Source organism: Mustela putorius, unplaced genomic scaffold, assembly GCF_011764305.1.
Source record: "Mustela putorius furo isolate JIRA1106 unplaced genomic scaffold, ASM1176430v1.1 tig00003899_pilon_pilon_pilon, whole genome shotgun sequence".
In the NCBI taxonomy this organism is placed as follows: Eukaryota; Metazoa; Chordata; class Mammalia; order Carnivora; family Mustelidae; genus Mustela; species Mustela putorius.
In genome coordinates, this window is record NW_025422048.1 from 3,228,067 (window position 1) to 3,252,226 (window position 24,160).

Here is a 24,160-nt window from a genome sequence, read left to right on the forward strand (position 1 = left end):
ACAAAATAACTACCCTGCTTTTTAAATGTTCCTTCTCTTTCACTATAACACCTTTAGTAAATAAATTGCTGTAGAATGTCATCTTAATAGACTTACATTATTTGAAGATGGAATTAGTTTATTTTGGGGAAACTCACTGAAAGGCAGATAGGCAAAGGGGATAATTTTGATCAGTTCAAGAAATCAGTTATTTGGAGTGAGTACCCCATCACCACCCTCAGTTCTATGACAACTGCTAACTAACCTTACTGCATACCCATCACCAATCTCACCTCTGACTGGCAGGGGAGACACTATTATTTACTGAGTTTCTACCATGTAGTATCTTATACATAGTGCCACTTTGGATCCTAAAATAACTCAATGGCATATGTTCTATTATCATCCCCACTTTATAGATGATGAAGATAAGACTCCACAAGGTGAATAATATTATAAGGTCATAATAAATGACAAAGTCTGAATAGAAACCCCGTCTGCCAACTGCTTATACCAGTGAGGGCAATAGTTACATCATCACCATTAGAGTGGAAAGGAGCAATTTGCCATCCTGAAATATGCCTCATTGTCACAAGGATTATCTTGAGCTCATTATTCTTTTTTTTCTTTTTTTAAGAATGTGAACAGCACCAGCTGTATTGCAGCCTTGATTTAATTTTGAGTAGGGAAAAGAAGAGGGATAAACTGGTAAGAGGTGCATAAAGGAAATGAAAACAAAATACCCCCACATGTAGAGCCTACACACACACACAGAGCTGTCATGGATTACAGAGTGGAGCTCTAAGCTCCAATATGCAAGGAATTCCAAGTTCTCAGGATTTAGAAAAATCTGGAGACCAACAATCCTTATTACACTGCTTCTACCAGCTCAGAAGAGAAGCCCTGCCTAACATCATGAAATAAACCTGACTGCTTCTACCAGATGCAACAGAGGCAAAGAAGACCTTTTCCTTGCACTCACATAAGAATTTTAGTCTTTGAGCCCTTTTGTGCATAAACACACCATCCAACTGACCAGTTGCCACAGAACGGAGCTCTGTGGCCTTTTCTCCCCAACCCAACATCTGACTGGATTGAATACATACCACAGACATCAGCAACTCTCCCCACTTCAGAACCACATACTTGGAGACTCTTCCATTAAGCATTCATGTAAACCCTTTCTTCTTCTTTTTTAAAAAATTTTATTTATTTATTTGACACAGAGAGAGATCACAAGTAGGCAGAGAGAGAGGGGGAAGCAGGTACTATACTGAACAGAGAGCCTGATACGGGGCTCACTCTCAGGACCCTGGGACCATGACCTAAGCAAAAGGCAGACACTTAACAACTGAGCCACCCAGGCACCCCTAAACCCTTTCTTCTTCATAGCACACAAGAAGTTCCATGCCATCTGTGTTCAGGAGGACGATGATTGCATGGGGTTTGATACTACACTGGATCATAGAGTACGGGTTCCTTCTTATGTGTGTTGGTAGATAAATGTCATAGACCAATCCTGAATCCACATCAACAGCATGGAATCCAGCACAGGATCCATAGATCACTTTCAACCTCTGACCTTCCTCAACAGTGAGATCCACCAGTAATGGCTTATGCACCAATTCTCCAAATGACTTAAAGCCCATAAATTTTTGACATAGCCTGGGTGCCCATGCATAGACCCTCACAGAATTCTGCAATTACCAGAAATTTGATTCTTTCATATTTTACAACTTTATAGTGTACACATACTTCCAAGTCCCCCATGGTTGTCCATCCTTGCTTCATCTCAACTTCTGGAACATTGTGAAGTATTTTATTTCTTAACCAAGATCAGTAATAGACAACTGACTTATCCTTTTTGCCAGACATTGTCAGCAAGACATTCAAGCCTTCAAGGACATCCATCTGCTGAAATCATCTTCAGTTAATTAGAGGATCTATATTCCCTTGACCACTTCTGTCAAGCAACATCAGGCCCCACTCCGTACCCTTTAACAAATTCATTCCCCTTAAGGCGGCACACAGAATCTCAGGATTAAATCTCATTTTACATTTATGAATCTCTTTGGTGTCACTCTGTGGTCTAGTGTTCATGAGATTCACATTGACTGCTGAATCCTTCTTCGTAGGTCTTGCCCTATGGCTTCTGGTCTTTTTCCATCACAGGAAAATCCTACCACAAAAGTCACTGTTGTCCCGCTAGATGGAGAAATCTGTGGTAATCTGCTGTCTATAAAAGGTGTAAAGGAGGAGGAAGATTTGTGTTTCTGGAGAGTGTTACTAGCAGACTGAGGCTGGTGGACAATAAAAGTGCCCTCCTTAGAAGAGGTCATGGCTGGTTCACTTGCTACATCATCATGGACAATCATAATTTTCACAGAATCTGTTTCACCATTGCTCAAATTCAGAGATGCTGCTGCTCTGGTGTTCACAAGTCCAGAGGTGGGTTCCTCAGTCCCTTCTTGTTCTACATCATCATCTTCCTCATCTGTTGTCCCTGACTACTCACTGGATGAGTAGCCATCTGCCTCTTTGTGTGGGTGTCACACATCTTCCACTGCTGGAAGCTCTACTGCCAATGTGGTCAAATCAACAGGCTTGAGAGGTCTAAAAACTTCTTTATCTTCATGTTTTTTTCATGAAGAAGAGGCACTGAGGTGAAGAGTCTTCAGATTTGGATGACTACCTCACTCGGAAACACTCTCCCGAGCCATTCTGAGACTCGGGGTGGGGCACAGACTGGGATCCTGAGTTGCTGGACCCCCAAGGAATTGCCACTACCAGCCCTGGGCAACAGCTTCTCCACTCTCTCCCAAAGCAGCCTGGGCTCAGTACTGCTTGGGAAAGATCTTGATGGACTGGAAGTTGTTCAAGATCATAGTCTCTTGCTAGCAAAGGGACAGCAAATCCCACCTCCCACTTTTAAAAAACATTTTAGCATTTGAATATGGTAACTTTTTTTATTGCGTTCAGTTAGCCAACATATAGTATGTCATAAGTTTTGTTGTAGTGTTCAACAATTCATTAGTTGCATATAACACCCAATGCTCATTCCTACATGTGCCCTCCTTAAATACCCATCACCCTGTCACCCCAACCCCACCACACTCCTTTCTGTAACCCTCAGTTTGTTTCCTGGAGTAGAGGGTCTCATGGTTTATCTCCCTCTCTGATTTCATCCCATTCAGATTTCCCTCCCTTCCCCTGCAGTCCTCTGCTCTATTCCTTATGTTCAACATATGAGTGAAGCCCTATGATAATTGTCTTTTTCTGCTTGATTTATTTCACTTAACATATTCCCCTCCAGTTCCAACCTTGTCGAATGCAAATGGTGGGTATTCGTCTTTTCAGATGGCTGAGTAATACAGTGCTTCCAAAAATGTTTTTTGGGTTAAATTATTTTTAGTCTCAAATTTTTTTTCTTTCTTTTTTAATGGGAGGGGCAAAGTATGATATTTCAGATACTCTGAATGAAATTAGTGTACTATTTGAATATCCAGTCTTCTCTTATAGAGTAATTTATATTATTGACTATGATATATTGAGGAACCTGGCAGGTTTTTTTAATAATTTTTTAAAATTTATTTTCAGCGTAACAGTATTCATTGTTTTTGCACCACACCCAGTGCTCCATGCAATCCGTGCCCTCTCCAATACCCACCATCTGGTTCCCCCAACCTCCCACCCCCAACTACTTCAAAATCCTCAGATTGTTTTTCAGAGTCCATAGTCTCTCATGGTTCACCTCCCTGGCAGTTTTTAAATGCACTTTCTGGCAAAAAAAAAAAAAATCCAAAAACCAAAACCAAAACAAAACCCATATATTTTCTGACCCAGTACTCTGGGGCCAAAAAGGATAGAACAGGAAATGTTTTGGGGGGGGTGTGTGTTTGTATGTGAGTGTGTGTGAGGGTTGGGAGGTAGGCAGAAAATGAAATAAGATGGCTTGGGAAATACTTGGTTCTTCTCTCAGATTCCTACTCTAAGCCCTTCACCCCTCGTTGTTCCTTGGCCAAAGTGCCAAGAGAACTGGTGCTCCTAAGAGATGACTTAGGGTCTCTAAGCCAAATGTATCAATGGCATCTTCCCTAACCCTAACCCTAAGCTGCTATGTTACCAAACCTATCTCATACAGGAAGTTCAAATGTATGAGAATATGAAGATTTAAAACAAAATGTCAAGTTTCATATGTTTAAAGTATGGGGTCCCTTTTGAAATTATCTGGGAAGAGGGGCTCCTGGATGGCTCAGTCAGTGAAGCATCTGCCTTCAGCTCAGGTCATGATCCCAGGATCCTGAGATCAAGCCCCACGTTGGGGGCTTCCTCCTCAGCCAAGAGCCTGCTTCTCTCTCCCCCTCTGTGTGCCATTCTGCCTACTTGTGCTCTCTCTCCATCTCTCTGTCAAATAAATAAATAAAGTCTCTAAAAAAATTATCTGGGAGGTAATTACTTTTATCACATAGCTAAGGAAACTCAGTCCTTGTTTTAGTGATATGTAAACAGACTTGTTTCCAACCACTGCTGATACATAACTAAAAAGGAACAAAACTCAAATGCTCTGACCCTCATATATTTCAGTGTTTTACAAAGGATGGAGTCCAAATGGGAAAATTTCCATCAAAGGCTTACTCTATCCATTTCATAGAAAACAGCACGCTCTAAAGGGCCAGTCTGAACTTCTGTAATGTGCTTTTTGGTTACACCAGTTTTCCACAAACACATCAAAAGAGGAAAAATATCTAACACCATTCAGTGGTATTTCCTCACCAGAAGAGAAAAACAAGAAATGCACAATATTCATACCACTTAGAAAGTACATACAAATCATCAACATAGTAAAAGCCATGGCCTGATGTCCCCTGTACCTCAAAGGGCAAGAAACCTATAATAAGCAATGCCCTACTGTCAAAGAATGAAAAGAAAGCAAACCCCATATAAACAAAAACCCTATTGCTATGAAATGTGGTCAATCATCAATAACCAAAAGAAAAAAATTTCAACGTTTTATCATCTTGAAAAGAACACTGCTTTTCTGACCAGCATGAAAATATTAAGCAAACAAGAAGGAACCTTTAGAATCTGATTAGTGTTCTGTGGTCTGCCCCCCCCCCCAAAAAGAGCCGTTTTCAAACATTGAAAAGGTGACATATAGTGTTGGTTAATGAGCCCCTGGAACGTGCCTAGACCTCAGCCTTGGTGCCAGCTGCTAACACTGCTAACATTCACAGGGAGACTGAATGTCAAAGCTACACAGTTCTCCATCATATGTTTGTGGAAAATTCATTCCAGGAGAAATTCATAAATCAGACAGGAGACTATACTAAGACCAGCACTGTGTGGGAAGATATAAAGAGAGTTGGCTCTGTTCGCTCCAGCGAATAAGCCTATTAACACCAAGCTTTGCAGCACGGCACAGGGTTCTATAAGGATGTATCTCTTACTCCAAGAGAACAGTCTTTGAAGGACTGGAACTGATAGTTGAGATGCATTTTTATAATTCATCTGCTACTGTATATACTTGCATACTTCATTATTTTCATGTTTAGGTATATTATCAAATATTGCTTCCAGTTTGAAATGGTTTGAAAACTGTTTTATGAATTTAAGTTCATCATTGTTTAGTCTAAGTTATTCCCTTGACAAAGCACTTCAGGAAAAAAAAAAAAAGAAAAAGAAAACACACGTAGTATTTTTACACGGAAAAAAACACAGCTGGACCGATTTCTTTTTAATACAGTCAGTGGCTTCAGAGGGCCTGGCCTGGATACTTATGTTCATGGTAAGGTTTTATCAAACAGCGCATGTTTTATTTGGCATCTCAATCTTCCTACTTTATAATCAACTGTCTTAAAAATTTCTCAAAGGTGGCATTCTATTTGTTTCTTCTGTCACCTTCATAGGACTATTATTGAGCCATTTGGGGAAAAAAAAACCCTACAGAGGTCAAATTCCAGCATATTTTAAAAGAAAACCTTTTTATATGTCTTCACTGCATATTAAAGCACTGATAACCCAAGAGTTGGCTGTGTAAACATGAGATATAACTTTAAATTTGTTTTTTTTCCGGGCTACCTGGGTGGCTCAGTGGGTTAAAGCCTCTGCCTTCAGCTCAGGTCATGATCCCAGGGTCCTGGGATCGAGCCCTGCATCAGGCTTTCTGCTCGGCAGGGAGCCTGCTTTATCCTCTCTCTCTCTGCCTGCCTCTCTGCCTACTTGTGATCTCTGTCTGTCAAATACATAAATAAAATCTTTAAAAAAAATTTTGTCTTTTTCCGTTCTCCACATCAGCCCCATCAATTTTTACTGGCAAGGTGGCACACGGCTACTCACATGTTTGTATCCTAGAAACCAGAAAGTGAGTTAATTTAATAAGACAAACTATTCTCTGTATGGAGGGAGGCACAAGTTGAATGCAGTTTGAATACTTCCTTCTCGGAGCTTTTGATTCTCTAACAGAAGAGCTAAGACCATCTGTGTAATCTCAAGGCAAAGTGGAGTGTGCCAACTGGAAAGCAGGGAAGGGAGAGCTCTTCCAGCCCAGGCAGCAGGAACTTCTGACAGGAAATTCTGGAGGGGTGAAAAGGATCTGGACATAAAAACTATGGAGGAGAAAGACATTTTCATCGGTGCAGAAAACAGGACCAAAAGTACAGTGAAAGAGCTTAGACACATTGACATGGAATGGTGACTTTATTATAGTTACTTGTTTACTTGTCCATGTGTACACTAGGCAATAAGTTTCATGAGGGCAGGCACAGTGTTGGGCACTGAGAACACAGAACTCACAGGTTTACAATTTCATATGGAATTCAATGAACAAATAGAAGATAACTATACACTTATGAACTGTAAAAAAGTGTGACAAACAAAAAAGAGCAGGATACCATGGGAGAGAACCAAAAGTGGATCTAGAGAACCATGGGACAACACAGTGGAAGAATATTCCAGGTTGAAGACATAAGCATGTGCAAAGGTTCTGTGTTGGAAAAGAGCTGTGAGAATTCACGGTGCAGATGGAGTATGACAGGAGGAAGAGTGCCACAAAATGAGGTTTGAGGAATAGGTAAGCATGACAGCATTATGACTTACAAATCAGACAAAGTGCTTTCTGATTTCATTGTAAGAACAAGGGGAAACCACTGAGAGCTTTTTAGCAGGAGAGGGACAAGATTATATATTAATAAATGGTTCTGGAACAATCGGACATCCATATGGCAAAAAATATGAACTTCAACCTAAACCTAAACCTCACACCTTATAAAAATATTAACTCAAAATGGATCATAGCTACAAACCTTAAACACAGAACTATTAATCTTCCAGGGAGAAAAACACAGAAAATCTGTGATCTGTGGTTTGGCAATAAATTCTTAGACATGGCCCCAAAAGAAAAAAAAGAAGAAGAAATGGTAAAACTATCTTTCTTTAAAATTAAAAATTTTTTGTTTTGCAAAAGACGCTGTTAAGAGAGTGAAAAAAGAAGCTACAAACTTGAGAAAGTACTTACACATCAAATATCTGACAAAGGACTTGTATGTAGACTATACAAATATTTTCAAAACTCAATAGTAAGAAAGTAAGCAACATTGCTTTAAAAATAGACAAAGCGTCTGAATATTCAAATGATAAAAAGATGCTCAACATCTTTAGTCATTAGGGGAATGTGAATTAATACCATAATTTAATACCCTAGAGAAATGAAATGAAAATTTATGTCCACCAAAAACTTGTATACAAATGTTCATAGCACCTTTATTAATAATTGCCCCCAAAATGGCAACAACCCAGGTGTCCTTCAACAGGTGAATGAATAAGCTGTTGTACACCCATATACTGAAATGCAGCTCAGTGATAAAGACTGCATACTGTAGGACTATATTTATAGAACATTCTCAAAAAGACAAAACTACTGGGATACAGAATAAATGAGCAGCTGACAGTGGTTGAGGGTGAGGTGAAGTAGGGATTACTATAAATGGACAGCACAAGGAGGTTTTTTGGGGGTGATGGAACTGTTCTTTATCTTGACTATGGTCATGGTTACACAAATCAATGCCTGTGTTAAAACCATGAACTGTACACCAAGAAAAAAAAACAAATCAATTTTGCTGTAAAATTTAATAAATTGTTTAACAATTTAAAAATGTAAATGTATGTCCACAAAAAGACCTATAAGAGGATGTTTCCTGAAACTCTATTTGTAGTAACCAAAAATTAGAAATAAATGTCCAGGGGCGCCTGGGTGGCTCAGTGGGTTAAAGCCTCTGCCTTTGGCTCAGGTCATGATCCCAGGATCCTGGGATTGAGCCCCATGTCGGGCTCTCTGCTCTGCAGGGAGCCTGCTTCCTTCCGTCTCTCTCTCTGCCTGCCTCTCTGCCTACTTGTGATTTCTCTCTCTGTGTCAAATAAATAATAAAATCTTAAAAAGAAAAAGAAAGAAATGTCCATCAAAGGAAAATGTCTGACAAATTGTGTCACATCCAAAGACTTAACCTAAAAGAAAGACTGATACGTATGACAGGATGAATCTCAAAAGCATTATACTGAGTTTTAAGAGAGTAGACTAAGCAGAGTATATATTATATGGGTCATTTCTACGAAGTTCTTGCAAAGGGAAAAGATCTATACTGAAAAACATCAGAATAGTGGTTGCCACTAGGTAGTGGAATAACAGAAAAGGCACAACAAAGCTTTCTAGTGTGTTGAAAATACTGTATGTCTTGATGGGAATATGGGTCACATGTGTTTATGCATTTGTCCAATATCATGCAATAACAATTAAGATCTGTGCATTTTATTACATATAAATTTTATCTTAAAAACAAAAATATGAACTCAAATGAAGAAGTCTGCTTTTCTCAATGACATGAGTTGGCAACCAGAAAACTCCTTTCTGTGTATTCTAGACTTGAGCTAATAAGTAAATATATTGAGGATAATGGGGCCAAGCTAATCTGACTATTGGATTAGAGTGTTGCAAAAATGGAAATGAAAGGCCCAGAATGAACCTTGTGGTGCTGGTTTAGAATTGGAGTCATCCATATGAATTCACGGTTTGTATTATTTTATATACACATATATACCATGGTACACATACAAAGAGACAGACAAGGAAACAAATATAGATATAGGTCTTTATGCCTATGTGTGTGTGTGGATTTGTGTGCTAGTTCTGAAAGCACTAGAAGTAGTCACAAGTCAGTAACAAGGAGCACAACTAGCATCCAGATCTTGTCTTCTAAATACCTGCACTTAAGAAGCCAAGATTCCTTTGGCTAAGGTTTAGACAACCAGTTGATTTCATGGCTGAGGCAGAGAAAGAACAAAACAAACCTGTAATATCATTAGTGCCAGAAAGTAAGGAATGTTCCAAGAATGGTGAGAAGCACTCAAAAGACACAAGAACCAGATTAAAGGAGCGACCATGGTTCGACTCTGGGACAATCTGAGCATTGAAATAAATAATAATGGAAAAATAATATTATAATCCAGTGAATAAACAAATGGATAAATAAATAGTGCAGCAGAAGAGACAGAGAGAGAATAATTATACATAATGATAAAACAAATGCAGCAAAATTCCAATCATTGTGAGTACAAGTAGAGGCGGACACATACATATAGTTCCTGCCAATACTCAAATAAAAGTTCAAAAATTAACAAAAAAGTTTAACAGAACTAAAGCAGAAGAATATTCTGGAATACAAAAAGATAGGGCAAAAAATATTAGGTTGAAAGAGAGCCAGAGCATGTCCCACTTCCTCAGATCCTAATACCCAGCATGACATCTTCATTACAAAAGACGAATGAACACCAGGAAGAGAGAAGATATTACATTGTTAACTGTCTGAGCAGAATTAGCAGCTGTCAGTGTATTTGCCCAAAACTACTTTTCATAAAATAGGCTAATACTCGATAATTTGTTCCCAGTTTTTCCAAACTTTGATGATATTTATTAGACTCCTTTTCATTACTGTCTAAGCCCTCAGTGATTTCGGAGCTGCTTCAATGAGTTTTGAGTCTTACTTTGAGCTTTTCAAAAAATATTAACAATGAAATTACTCTTATCAATTGTAAATCTAATAAGGCAGTCTAATGACTGTATGCTCTGAGATGATCAAAATAATATGTCATATAGCTAAATTTGGAATACAGGTGGGCTATGATTCATATAAACACAATGAAACATAAAACCCAGACTCCTGAGCCTGCTCCCCCTTCTTCTTTCTTCTTCCTTCTCCTTCTTCATTTTTTAATGGCTTCCCTGCTCAAGAACCAGGTCCTGTACATACTAACACAATAAACCAAGTGGCTGGCTCCAGATCTAACAGCTGCAGCTGCATGGGAATGGACCCCAACTCCTTTCCTTATCTATTAGCACCAGGAATCATCATGTGAGAGTCCCTCAGGCAAGTGTGAAAGCATGCAGTTATTAGAGTGGATATGACCTCCAAGCTGGGAATTCTGTCATGTTTAGACAGACACACACAGCCAGGTGAGGTGGACACGTTACAGAGAACAATTTGGGTGTTAATGGATATAGAACCATCTCATAAGAATTTAAAATGTGCTGGATTTAAACAGGAAAAGCCAACAACCTTAAATTAATAGAAAAATAAGAGTATTTAAGATATTACCAGAGACAGACTTCAGATCATGACCATAAGCCAAGTTGACATGTAACCCTTTGTAATTAATAATGTCATCATAGCACAGTTAAAGATTTAGTATAGATTTAAATTATAATTACTCTATTTTTAAAAATACTTCTTAATTGATAATAACTTGGCTTTGTATAGTATTTTACAAAGCAGATAGATCTCATTTAGTTATCGAAGCAGATAGCTCTCATTTCCTTATCTTATTGGATTAAGATGCACTTTCTGCAGTAATTATCTTTACTGTTTATAGATAAAGAACCTGAGAGTCAAGGAGGCTTCTCCAAGATCACACAACTTGTAAATGGTCAAGCTGAGAAATAAAACCCAAATACTACCAAAGATGACGGCAGGCAGCGTGGAGTAGAATTAGCCAAGTAACTTGCACAGGGAGAGCAGGAAGACTTGACTGAAGGTTTAAGAGGCTGTGAAAAGGTCTCTGTGGAGAGCTGAGCTGGCCACCCTATTACATGACACCATCGGGAACTGCCAACATTGCACTGTCATTTAATTGATAAAAATGTCAACTGCATATGGCAAAATCTAAATCAAATGTAACCTCCCCCAACAACCTTCCCTATCCCTCTTCGTTGCTTAACGTTTGCCCTTGGCCCTCCTCACCATCTTTTCTACTCCATTCTATTGATTTATGTTTTGTCTTTCTCTTCCACTAGAATGTAAACTCCAGGCAGTTAAGGATTTTTGTTCACTGCTGTGTCCTCAGAGCCTAGAACAGAACTTCTCATACAGAGCAGGTGCTAAATATGAATGAGGTTCACTGGGACTGGAATGATGAGATTGGCAAGCTAGCTCCTTAGTGGTAGAGAAACCAAATTTAACAGCCTGTGATACAAAGATACGCAGGATCTTTTCCTGCTCAAGATGGGGTGGACACGAGGAATCAAGTCAGTATAGAATAGTACCAAGGCTCCATACAGCAAAAGTATGCTTATTAGAATCATCATACAACTTTATAAAATTCTCTTCCCACCTTTGTACAACTAACTTCTCACTGACACAAGCTAAAAGGGGGAATTAAGCAGGAACATTCTTTTTGGTGCAGCTGCTGACAGGTGGAGTCTCCCCAGGGACCAATTCCAGCACTGTAGCAGTTTTTGAAGACTGCAAGCAAATATAAGAGCTACTAGAACCCTTAGAAATGCTTGACATTTGATTTTCTTGTGTTCTTTACTCTATCGAAGGGTGAGAAGATGCTATCTTCATCAACAGTGTTAGGGTTAATCATTGTAGTGTCCTATCTATTAATTGCTCTCTCCTCTACATTTAAGGTGAAATTAAAGGAAAAAAAAAAAAAAGATTTTCTCCCAATAACATCCCAATCAAGGACTTCTTAAAGACTCCTTGAGTTTTTTCCCTGGAATCCCATACTAGCCACAGCTCCTGAAACTCATGTCCTGACAGGAATGAGCCCAAGAAAATCTGGGTCCCAATTCCAGCTCTACTGTGGAACCAACTGTGTGAGTTTGGGCAAATTGCATATGCTCTATGACTATGTTCCAACAGGTCTAATCCTATTGTGAAGGCCATTGTACTGAGACGATGCTACGATGGGAATTTGGGCCTTACCTCTACGTACCACTGGACAAACTGAACGAGTAGTTAGGTACATCCTTCTGACTCTAGCAGGAGACAGATAGGAGAGGGCTACACAGTATTCCAGTTTTGGTCTGCCCCTCACTGACTTTCGAGTACTCATGACTTCTTTCTATCTTCAGTGGTCCAAGCAAACAAGACCTTCCACTCCAGTGCATATGTAGTTTTAATGGAAAATAACCCAACCCTTGAGTCCCTCCCCTGAAATGAAATATTCCTTAGCCTCAAATCTGAAATATGCAAGACAAGATATCTTCCATGGAAACAGACTCTTCTGAAGATCTCACATTTCCCTCATTGTGTTTCTTTCATAAGTACAAAGTTTTCAAGCCTCTTAGCAAGATGCTTCTTACCTTTCAAAGAACATGTAGAAAGGGACAGGGAGGCTGGAATTAAACAGAATGTCTTCATCAGACCCATCAGCTCTGTCCTAAGTGTTATTTTTCCTTCTTACTGTCTACATGGTATATAATCCATTGCAAAATTTTTGAAGGAAATTTAGTAATATTTTATAGAAGTATAGAACATATAAAACTAGAGTACAGGGGCGCCTGGGTGGCTCAGTGGGTTAAAGCCGCTGCCTTGGGTTCATATCATGATCTCAGGGTCCTGGGATCGAGTCCCGCATCGGGCTCTCTGCTCAGCAGGGAGCCTGCTTCCTCCTCTCTCTCTGCCTACTTGTGATCTCTGTCTGTCAAATAAATAAATAAAATCTTAAAAAAAAAAAAGAAACTAGAGTACATTCATCCACACTGGAGTGATAATTTCTTACATTATTAGAAGCCTCAAGAAAACATTTTATATTCTATGTAGATCAGTGGCATAGATGTGGTAGCTGGTTCACTTCTGCATCAGAATATTTTTCACCCAATTAAACTCTACTTAAAAGTAAAACACAGGTTTCCTCACTCTCTGAACTCTATCTGAATCTTTGCTACAATGATCTGCTGATTGATACAAAATTCATTACCCATGTAGTTTGTTGCAATTGCATCTCAGATATTCTCCTAACAGGAGAGTGTCTTGAGTTCATGCTGTTTAAACGTGTTATGTTTTACAAATAGCCTCTTCCCCAGATTATTCAGTAAAAGGTCTTGTAATAAAGTAAAAACACTAATGAAGGAAATGTGTGCACTCTGAGAAAAACCGGGAGTGATAACGCACATTGAGAAAGTGGAATGACTATTAGTCTTAGGCTTGGCCTCGCACGTGTCTGTCCCCAACACCTACAAACCACAAATACACTGCTGAATATTCACAAGAAATTGGAGATTCTGAAAAAAAAAAGTTTTGCTGGTGCAAGTGAGTGTGATCCTGGCATGAGCAGACTCGTCACATTCGCCCAGTTACAAATGGAGTCCCATGTTAGTGAGAGCTGCAGGACACCAAGCCCATAGAATGCAAACAGACTGCCATGGGGACCTCTGCTTTCCATCCCACGGCTTTGTGTGTAGCTTCAGACGGTGGTTCACAGCCAAACACCTCTGAACTCTCCTGCCAGGAAGGGAAGATTCTCCCCTCATTGCTTAGATCCAGACACAGATGAACATCAGACATTTCCTGTTTAACTCATTTCTTCACCAGCTCTTTCTTCCTTACCATCCCCCACCACCAAATAGCACCAGTGACCACTGCCTCCAGCTCCCTCCTCTTACCACCAGATCTCACACAAGCATGTCTTTAATCATAAGAAACCTCTTGAAAATTTATCTTGTTTATTTTATTTTGCTAAGTATTATTGACATGTCGTACACATCTTTAATATATTATTTTCCCATTTATTTACATATACATATACACTGTGATGCAGAAGGAAAATGTAATCCACTCCCAACACAGGACAGTGTCTAGTATTACGGTTTTCTGCATACAGACATACCCACTAATGAATTTATCAAGTATTAAATAACTAGATAGTATCACAAACAATTTCTATTTTTTTTATTTTTTATAAACATATATATATATATATTTTATAATTTTTTATTTTTTATAAACATATATTTTTATCCCCAGGGGTACAGGTCTGTGAATCACCAGGTTTACACACTTCACAGCACTCACCAAAGCACATACCCTCCCCAATGTCCATAATCCCACCCCCCTTCTCCCAAACCCCCTCCCCCCAGCAACCCTCAGTTTGTTTTGTGAGATTAAGAGTCACTTATGGTTTGTCTCCCTCCCAATCCCATCTTGTTTCATTGATTCTTCTCGTACCCACTTAAGCCCCCATGTTGCATCACCACTTCCTCATATCAGGGAGATCATATGATAGTTGTCTTTCTCTGCTTGACTTATTTCGCTAAGCATGATACGCTCTAGTTCCATCCATGTTGTCGCAAATGGCAAGATTTCATTTCTTTTGATGGCTGCATAGTATTCCATTGTGTATCTATACCACATCTTCTTGATCCATTCATCTGTGGATGGACATCTAGGTTCTTTCCATAGTTTGGCTATTGTAGACATTGCTGCTATAAACATTCGGGTGCACGTGGCCCTTTGGATCACTACGTTTGTATCTTTAGGGTAAATACCCAATAGTGCAATTGCTGGGTCATAGGGCAGTTCTACTTTCAACATTTTGAGGAACCTCCATGCTGTTTTCCAGAGTGGCTGCTATTTTTTATAAACATATATTTTTATCCCCAGGGGTACAGTTCTGTGAATCACCAGGTTTACACACTTCACAGCACTCACCAAAGCACATACCCTCCCCAATGTCCATAATCCCACCCCCTTCTCCCAAACCCCCTCCCCCCAGCAACCCTCAGTTTGTTTTGTGAGATTAAGAGTCACTTATGGTTTGTCTCCCTCCCAATCCCATCTTGTTTCATTTATTCTTCTCCTACCCACTTAAGCCATCCTTGGTGGATAGTTAAATAGGTGTAAGAAGGGGGTTTAGTGGTACCTGCTCAACTGGTATTTTCCTGTGGGTTAGGAATGCGTTTTTATTTTTCTCATTCAAAATCATGGAATACTGCCTCCATTCTCTGAAACTCGGTTAACAAATGTTAATAAACAGATTATAGGGGCACCTGGGTGGCTCAGTGGGTTAAGCCTCTGCTTTCAGCTTGGGTCATGGTCACAGGGTCCTGGGATGGAGTCCCGCATCGGGCTCTCTGTTTGGCGGGGAGCTTGCTTCCCCCTCCTGTCTATCTACCTGCCTCTTTGCCTACTTGTGATCTTTGTCAAACAAATAAATAAAATCTTAAAAAAAAAAGAAACATTATATTCACCAAAAAAGGGACACCTAATAGCAGTTGCCACAATGTGAACCTGCTGTTCCACCATTTAAAAGTATTTCAAGGAAAAGAAGTAATCAAGTACTACTTTTAAATGTAGTTTACATTTTAAATGTAGTTTCTCCTGGAGAAGTAATATTTATATTAGCTGCACAAAGGAATTCAGCCTAGTAGATAGCTCTTCTGGATTCAATTGCTTGTTTTTTTCATTTTAATGGGAAAAATATTTGTAGATACTATTTCTCTCATTTCAGTTTTGTTTAATGAAAGTGTACCCGAGGTCTCCCTCACTTACTTTAACATTAGCCTCTCACCTGTGCTCTGGAGATACAGCTTCCTCATCGGAGTCTTGTATCAGCAGAACCTCTTCCTCAGCTTTCTTTACAGTGAAAAGTTCCTGCAGAAAAACTAGCATTTTAGATACTTAAAATGTACTTATATAGTAAAAATACCAACACGTTTATATAGCATGTAGTAAATTTGAAAGCAATCTCATAACCAGTATCACAGCTAATCTGCATAGCAATGTGAAAAAGTCACTTGATTTTACAGATGTGAACACTGAGGATTATAGAGATGTAATGATCTAGCCTGAAATGCACAGCTAGTAGATTCAAGATCAAAGTAGATCCATCTCACACTTGTCCTCAGTTCACTGCTCTACCCACTGCACTGCAAAATCACACTGTGAAAAGTCTTCCTTCAAAAAGTCCTCTGTTCTCACAAGATTTGTTCTCCAAAGTGACCACCAATATGGAACAAATATCCTAGAAACCCAGAGGAAAATATAATAGATCCCAAATAGGGATCCTTGTTTCATGGGGGGGGATGAGGGTGAGGGAAGTGTGCCAAATGAGATTTTTTTCTCAGAGGAGGAAGTAGATTTGGAGATGACCCCCGAAATGGGATGCCTGCTTCTCTGTGGCAGATATGAGAACTAAAATCCCAGAAAGCTGCCAGAGATACATAATGACTGGGGCAATCAGACCAAGCAATTTCCTTCAATTGCTTTTTCTCTCTGCCACTTTTCTCATGGTCTTAAATCTGGAAAAATGATGATACACATCACTGCTATACAACTGAATGTAAAGGGGTCCTTAACGGGTTTCCGAAATGTGGTCAGCTAAAGTTGGCATTCTAAACTAGAGAGGAAAAGTAAAGCAGGTCTTTTGCCCTCTCTCAATACTGATGATCACAATAATAATGATACAGATGATTATTTACTTTTCCTCTCTGCAACCTCTTTCCCAAGTGCTTACCATGCATAAGGTGCCATCTTATTCACTCTTCAAGACAATCCTCAATGAAGGTTCTAGTCTCACCATTTATAGAAAAAGAAACTGAAGCTGCAAGACGTAAGTGGCTTGGATGAGGTTCTGAAGCTGGCCTGGATCCAGAGGCCTCCCTCGCAAGGCAGTTGGATGTGCTGTACGTCACAGTTCACGTGGCTCTTGATTTGCACCCTCCACTCCCATATCGCCCTATCCAATTCATAGTGTCCCCGAATTGCTCAAGTCAGTTAATGGCACTTCCATTCACTGAGCTGCTCAGACAATAAAGCTAGGAGTCATTTTTCTCTCTTCTCCCACCCACTTTCATCACATCAGCAAGGACTTCATGCCCTGTCTGCCAGTGATGACCCAAATCTGTCTACTTCTAATCTGTATAACTTCTAACCCTAACCCTCATCACTCCAATCCTAGCCCAAGCCCCATCTCCCCTTATCGCACCCCTCTTGCCTAAGCTCTTGTTCCCCCAGATTCCATTTCCCACCCAGCAGCCAGCCTAATCTTTTAAAAACAAAAACAATGAAATCAGATCATGTCATCCTGCTTTCCACTGCACTTGAGTAAAACTTAAACTCATGATCATGGTTCTCAAAGTTCTCCATAACCTGGCCTCTGTCTACCTCCTACTACTTCTACTACTCCTTCCCACTTTCACCTGCTTCTAGTCACATAATGGTATTTTTTCCTTGGAACCCTCCAAGCTAGTTACTACCTCAGTACTTTTACAACTGCTGAACCCTATACTTCGATTGCCTTCCTTTCTTTGCTGGGTCAACATCATCATTGTGGGTCTCAGTTCAAAAGACAGGTCGTCAGACAAAGACCTTGAATGTCCACTGTGTCCAAACTCCCTATTCCCAGTCCTTAGCATATGACTGTTTTATCATCCCTGTGGGACTTTTCAATATTACTTGCCTATTGTCTATTTCCCCTAATATTACTCCCCGACCTAGCATAGCAAATGACACATCATAGGTTCTTACTTAATATGTTACTTAGTGAATAAGTTCAATGAACTTCAATCTATCCAATGAATTCCAAATACTGATTTTTGTTTTTAGAGACAGAATCTGGGAGTGCTATATTAGCACAACACTAAGTGAGTAATGGCGGTCAGCAGTGGGGACAGCTGCCTCAAAATTCACTTTGTGACAGAAAACTTCCTTTGTCCACCTCCTAAAATAGTTTCTTTTCATATGACCCACCCTCAGTCCCCATATAACGCTTTCATATCACAGCAAAACCACTTGTAAATGACTGAATATGCATCTCTTTTGGGTGTGTTGAGATCTCCACTGACACATTCACCTTCTGAAACTCTGAAGCTGATATTTCCTCAATCACATATCTTACTTAGCACAACCCCCTGCACACATGGGTTTCCTCAGCAACACAGTCCAGTAGCTGAGGGACCAAAGGGGATATGGCCTTTCAAAAGAAGCTCACAAGGCCACAGTAGGGAAGGCACACACATAACATACTCACCCGTAGGGTCTGAGCCCTGAAGAGAAAGATAGACCCCACCAGATAAAACCGATCCTCCAGAGGAAGATATGTAGGAGATGACTCAGCATAGGCATGGCTGGGGAAGAAGCTGCTGAAGAGCATCAAAGGTTCTAAGGGAGACAGAGACACACATGTGACAATCAAATGGAAAGGCCGACTGGCTACACAAGATGAACAACTGCCACATCAGTGGGCTATGTGCCAGCCCATTGACAATTTTAAGAATTCTGAGTCTCAGATTTTTCCCACCGTCCTTCTGTACCAGCTACCCTCCTCACCCAGGTCTCCACCAAAACATGAAGTCACTACTGAGAAATGACTGCTGTTGACTTCAGGGTGATATTCAGCCTTGTGTTCTTATTCTGTGGTTGGATGTTGTAGTCTCCAAAAGAAATTTAGCTCATTCAGTTTCTTACATTTTTCAATATGGTTTCAAAAAAATATGGTTTTAAGATTCAACCATGTTGTAGTATGTATATCTACAGGTCATTGCTTTCAAAATTTTCCATATTTTATATCTCCCATATTTTACTTGTCTATTTCCCTAATTATGCTATCTCCAACTCCCTCCTTACCACAAACAACTATATGACATTCATTGTATATGTCCCCTTCGACACAGATCTCTGCAAGTTCGCCTCTGGTATATTTCCGTCCAGTGATGGGGATTGCCGAGTCATTGGATAATTAACAATTTAAGTTCACCCTGTGTTTCAGGAATGTACCATGAGTTTACATTTTTCTCAATGCTGTATTAGTGTTTTAATTCTTACCTCCTCAGCAATATTTGCTTATTATTCACACTTCCTGATTGTGGTCATTCTGATGGGTGTACAGTGCTATCTCACTGGTTTTTAAATTTTTCATTCTTTACTTACTAATGAATTTAAGCACCTTTTTACATATTTGTTGGGCCATTTACCTCTGGTTCAAGACCTAGATGTTTTTAGTGGCCCAAAATCAGTATTTATATTCATTTCTTCACCTACAGTTCCCAAAACCTTAAAATTTGTAAATTTACATCCCATATCCATGCAACACAGATTTGGGTTTTGATTTCTTATAAATGACACATTTTTTTTCATTCAAATTCTGAGGGAGATGGCAAACATTTTCTTCCTTTTGACCAGTGGACACAATTTTCTGACCATTCAAAGTCTCGAGGTTTTATGTGTTGGTCCTTGAATGACTATTAGAACTGTAGACCCCAGCCAATGGAGCCCACATATGATTTACAGCCCACCTAGGCCATCACCTAGGCCTCCTGTTACCATGAGAGTCTTGTACTTTATCCTATAATTTCTAGCACCCATGAACCTCCCTTTCTTTAAGCTTAGCTATGCATCAAACTTCTTTGGTTATGTTTTAAAAACGGTTTCCTTGTTTTTATAGAAGGAAAGAGTCATTCTTGTTAGCTCAGTCCACAATGTTACCATGTGGTCCTACCTTGTAAATTTCACTATTAATTGAATTGAATATGTAAACCTGGTGATTCACAGACCTGTACCCCTGGGGATAAAAATATATGTTTACAAAAGATAAAAAATTAATTAAAACATTAAAAAAAAGTAATATACTTTTTAATTGAATACGTAATATACTTTTTAAGAATATAAGGAATTCAACAAGGATTAGAATTTTATAATATACATTAGATATTTCTGTTAAAAAAGTTTTCCATTTTCAAGAATTTCCCCTATTTCCCTCTCTTTTCTACTTTCCTCAGAGAAATAAAACAGTAATTACAACTCTCATAAGTAAGCTGCTCCATTGTACTGGACAGTATTATATATTTCTGTTTCAAGTCCTCATCATCTCCTAAAACCCCCTTTCCTTTCACTGCACAGTTCACTGCACTGTTTCACAGTAACACTGCACTCTGCTCAGATTCAAAGAGCCTGAACAATTAACACTAAAAGCCCAAGGATTTTGGGGTACTGATTTAGTAGCAGTGTCTTCTGGCACAAATTTTCTATCTATTCATAACTGCAATAGCAAAAATGAAAGTTATTTTAATGAACAAGGAACTAAGGAAATCATTAAATATAACTAAACATATTTTAAATATAATATCGTGTATTTTCTGATTAGTGTCAGGTAAGTATCTAAGCTATCTATCCCAAATTCTGGTCTCAGAGATAAAGATCAGAGACAGTTAAAAGCAAGGTGCTCATATTATCAGGTCCATTTTTAAAACAATGAGATCCTTTGGAATAATCACCTTACTCTTTCTTTTTAATCAGAGCTTTCCTTTGGTCCTTTTCTTAGTAATCTATTAATGTCTGCACCGTTATTGTCTACTCTGCCTTTTTTTTTTTTTAATCATGGGCTTCTTTTTTTAAAAATCTGATTGTCTATAACTAAAACCTGTGCTCATAGGAATATCAGAGAATGTGAAAGAATCAACAGTAGAAGTGTGTTTATGTTAGCAATGATGGGCTAGGTAACCCATTAATTTCATTTAGATCAGATAAAAACTTAACTGCTTACCATTTAAAATATCTTGTACAGTTAGGATGAGTTTCACATATTCATAAGTAGGTGCACTATCATGTTCAACATTTCCTCTCTTTAAATGACAGCAAAAATCAATATGTTTTCCCACTAAGGAAAAAAAAACAAATATAAAACAAGTTTACAATTGTACATTACCATATTTGGCAGGATTATTTCATAGGACTATTGTCTTACGTAGAACAGATTTTACAAAAATATTAATTTCTTTCTAGGAGCAGTAGCATTTGCATAACTGTCTACGCTGTATCCGTAGAGTGGAATACCAGCTAGAACATTATTTATATAACACTAATGCACTTATACAAAAGCTGAAATAATCAGGGTTCATGATAAAGAGCAAGATTTAATGGAGGAGAAATTTTTTAATACTGAAAATATAATTTGTGAAATCATATTAAGTTAATATATAATCAGCAACTATATTGGCCCTAATGTTTTCATTTTTATTACTCCTCTGAGTGACTGTTACTGGTCTCTTAAAATCTAAGAACTTACAACTGAGAAATAACAATCTGTACCTGAGTTTGACAAAGGAAGTTTGAGAGCAATCTTTCGGTAGACTTCATTTTTCTCATGATCAGGCAGGAGACTTAATAACTTTTTACCTATAATCTCATTCTTGAGAAAGAAAGAAAATACATTTTGTTATATGTGCTACTACTGGTCACTTCCTCTACCTCCTTACCTCCAGTAAGCTTATCATCTGCTCCCTCTCAGCCATCTTGTGGTCGTACCTATTATACTTATACTTGTCTCAGTTCACATTATCCCATTCCATGACCATTACCCCCTACCTTTCCAGTGTACTCATGTAAATACCCCACAACTTCAACAAGTATTCCACACACTGAGACCTCCAGTCCAGGCAATTCCCATCACATTTTCATTGGACATTATCTCTTGCAAATTGTCACATCCCTCCTTACCCAGCTCAGATTCCTTGGTGGATCACTATAATGACTTCCATGTTCTCTCTCTTTCTGATATATCTGCCTGGGAAAACCCCAACTCTAGTTCATTTCAACTTTTCATCTACCTTATAACTTCACCCAAGCAACTGCATTATCTATGGAGAAAAGTCCATAACCATATTGTATGTTATTTTAAATGGTCACTCAGATCTGCCTGGAAATTGTCTACTATTCATTGTGACCATGACTTGCCTTTTCCTCCTTCTTCAAACCTCCAACCCTCCCCCATCTTCCTCATATTCAGCTGGGGATCTCATTTCTTATTGTAATTAAAAGCAAAGGGTAAAATAAACATCAGTATCTTCCTGCTATCAGATTTACCAACCTTTCTGTTCCTGTGGCTAGAAACCTACTTTTTCTCCTATTCCAATGACTAAGCATCCAATGAAGACTAGTGCACTGCCCCTCATCCTTTCTCAACTAGTCAAGGACATCATTCCAGAAATTTCCCCTTGTTCCCCACAATGTCAAGCTTTCCCTCTCTACCAGGACTTTCCCATAGCATGCAAATGCTTTATCAGAGATGTTATAATATCAGTCATCTTAAAAACAAAAACAACACAAAATTTCTAAAATCCAAAACCTTCTTTGGCCTTACACTCTCTCCCCCAGCACTTCTCTGGTCTACTTTAGAAAAAAAAAATCTTTGAAAAAAAACTATACTTGCTGCCTCTCATTTCTTCAGCTCTCACTCTCCCTTGAAACCATATTAATCACTATTTTTACCTAACCACTTTAACTTTGTCAAGGTCACCAGTGAGCTCCACACTGCCGAATCCAATGATCAATTCTCAACTCTCATCTTGCCTGACATCGCAGCATCTGATTCAACAAATCCCTTCTTCTTCTGGAAAGTCTTCATTTACTTGGTTTCCAGGATGCCATATAAATATGGATATCCTTCTGCTTCAAAGGTTACACCTTCACAGTTTTCTTTGCTGGAGATTTCTCTGACTACTTGGCATCAGAGTGCCTAGAGCCATGTCACTGGACCTCTTTCATTGTACTGCCTCCCTGGGTGGGCTCTTCCAGTTCTAGCTCATTAAATACCACCTATCTTCCCACCTCTGGCCCAGACTTCTCTCTAAACTCTTCTAGATATCTTAGATGTCTAATAGGATTTCAATTTTAAGATATCCAAAACACCATATCTGGATCTTTTCCCTCACAAAACATGATCCTCCCTCATTCATCTGCATTTCAGTAAAAGGCACCACCATTTACCCACATGTTTGTCTTTGACTTGCCTATTTCCTCTTAAACCCCAAACCCAGTCTATCAGCAAACTCTGTTGGTAACACAGGCAAAATACAGGCAGAATCCGTCCACTTTTCATCACATGAGCTAAGCCATTATCTCTAGATTGGATTACCACAAACAGACTTAACTGGTCTCCCTACATCTATTTTTGCCACACCTCAGCTCCCACTCTGTTCTTCACAGAGCAGCTACAGTGTTTCATTTAAAACATAAGTCAGGTCAAGTTATTCTTCTACTTAACATTTTCCCCAGCTACCCAAGTTATTCAAAGTAAAAGCCAAAGTACTTGTTCTTTTCGAAATACTCCAAATAGGAGCCCTTAAACTTGCTCTTAGGTCAATGTGAAACATTTTTTCCCAAATATTTATAATGATGCTTTCCCTTACTTCAACTCTCTACTCAAAATTATTTTAAATGGCACCAATTTCCTGATATTTTCTTCCTGTTTTTTTTTTTCATAGCATAATCATCACTACCTGACATTATAGTGTATGTTTTTGTGTTTATTATGCCTCCCTCAGTAAAATGTAAATTGCATTAGAACAGAGACCTTGGCTATCTTACTCACTGTTACATCCTCAACACCTAGAGCACAGCTTGACACACATGAGCACTCAATAAATGTTGGTTAAATGAATGAATAATGCTGTACCATGTAGCTGAAACATGGTGACACATGGATAAATTGAATATTAGGCATTAAGTTAAGTAATGAGTTTTTAATGTGATAGGAACAAAATAAAAAACAAAGTATTCTTTGTAGCTGAATAATGATTTTGGGTGATGAACCACAAATTCAAGTAATTTTGAACTGATTAATATTAATAATATACAGTCAAAATTCAGAAATATGTTTTTATGGCCCATTTGTAGAAGCCAGCCTATGAGTTAACCAATGCTCAAATTAGCAGATGGATCCTATCTCAATCAAGAAAAAGCATGGCTCAATTCAGGACAGAAATATTACCTTAATTTAGCAAACAAAACATTATGAATTAGCAGGCAATAAATTTTGACAATGGAAGTCACCCAATAAGAAATTTACTTCCCAGAATAGAGATATTTTTCATTAAACCTAACTTTTTCAGTAAAAATTCCTTCATTGGTTTAGTTAT

At 38.7% G+C, this 24,160-nt stretch overlaps 1 protein-coding gene across 1 annotated transcript in view; it reads right to left on the reverse strand.

The window, feature by feature from the left end:
- PASD1 (PAS domain containing repressor 1) overlaps positions 1-24,160 on the reverse strand; it is a 93,646-nt gene that overhangs the window by 19,925 nt on the left and 49,561 nt on the right. The window contains exons 6-10 of the mRNA XM_045068079.1: positions 21,333-21,432; positions 20,788-20,901; positions 18,277-18,407; positions 15,816-15,899; positions 13,422-13,483 (exon numbers count right to left, since the gene is read on the reverse strand). Of these exons, the coding sequence (XP_044924014.1) occupies positions 13,422-13,483; positions 15,816-15,899; positions 18,277-18,407; positions 20,788-20,901; positions 21,333-21,432 (491 nt within the window). The remainder of the gene's footprint in view (positions 1-13,421; positions 13,484-15,815; positions 15,900-18,276; positions 18,408-20,787; positions 20,902-21,332; positions 21,433-24,160) is intronic.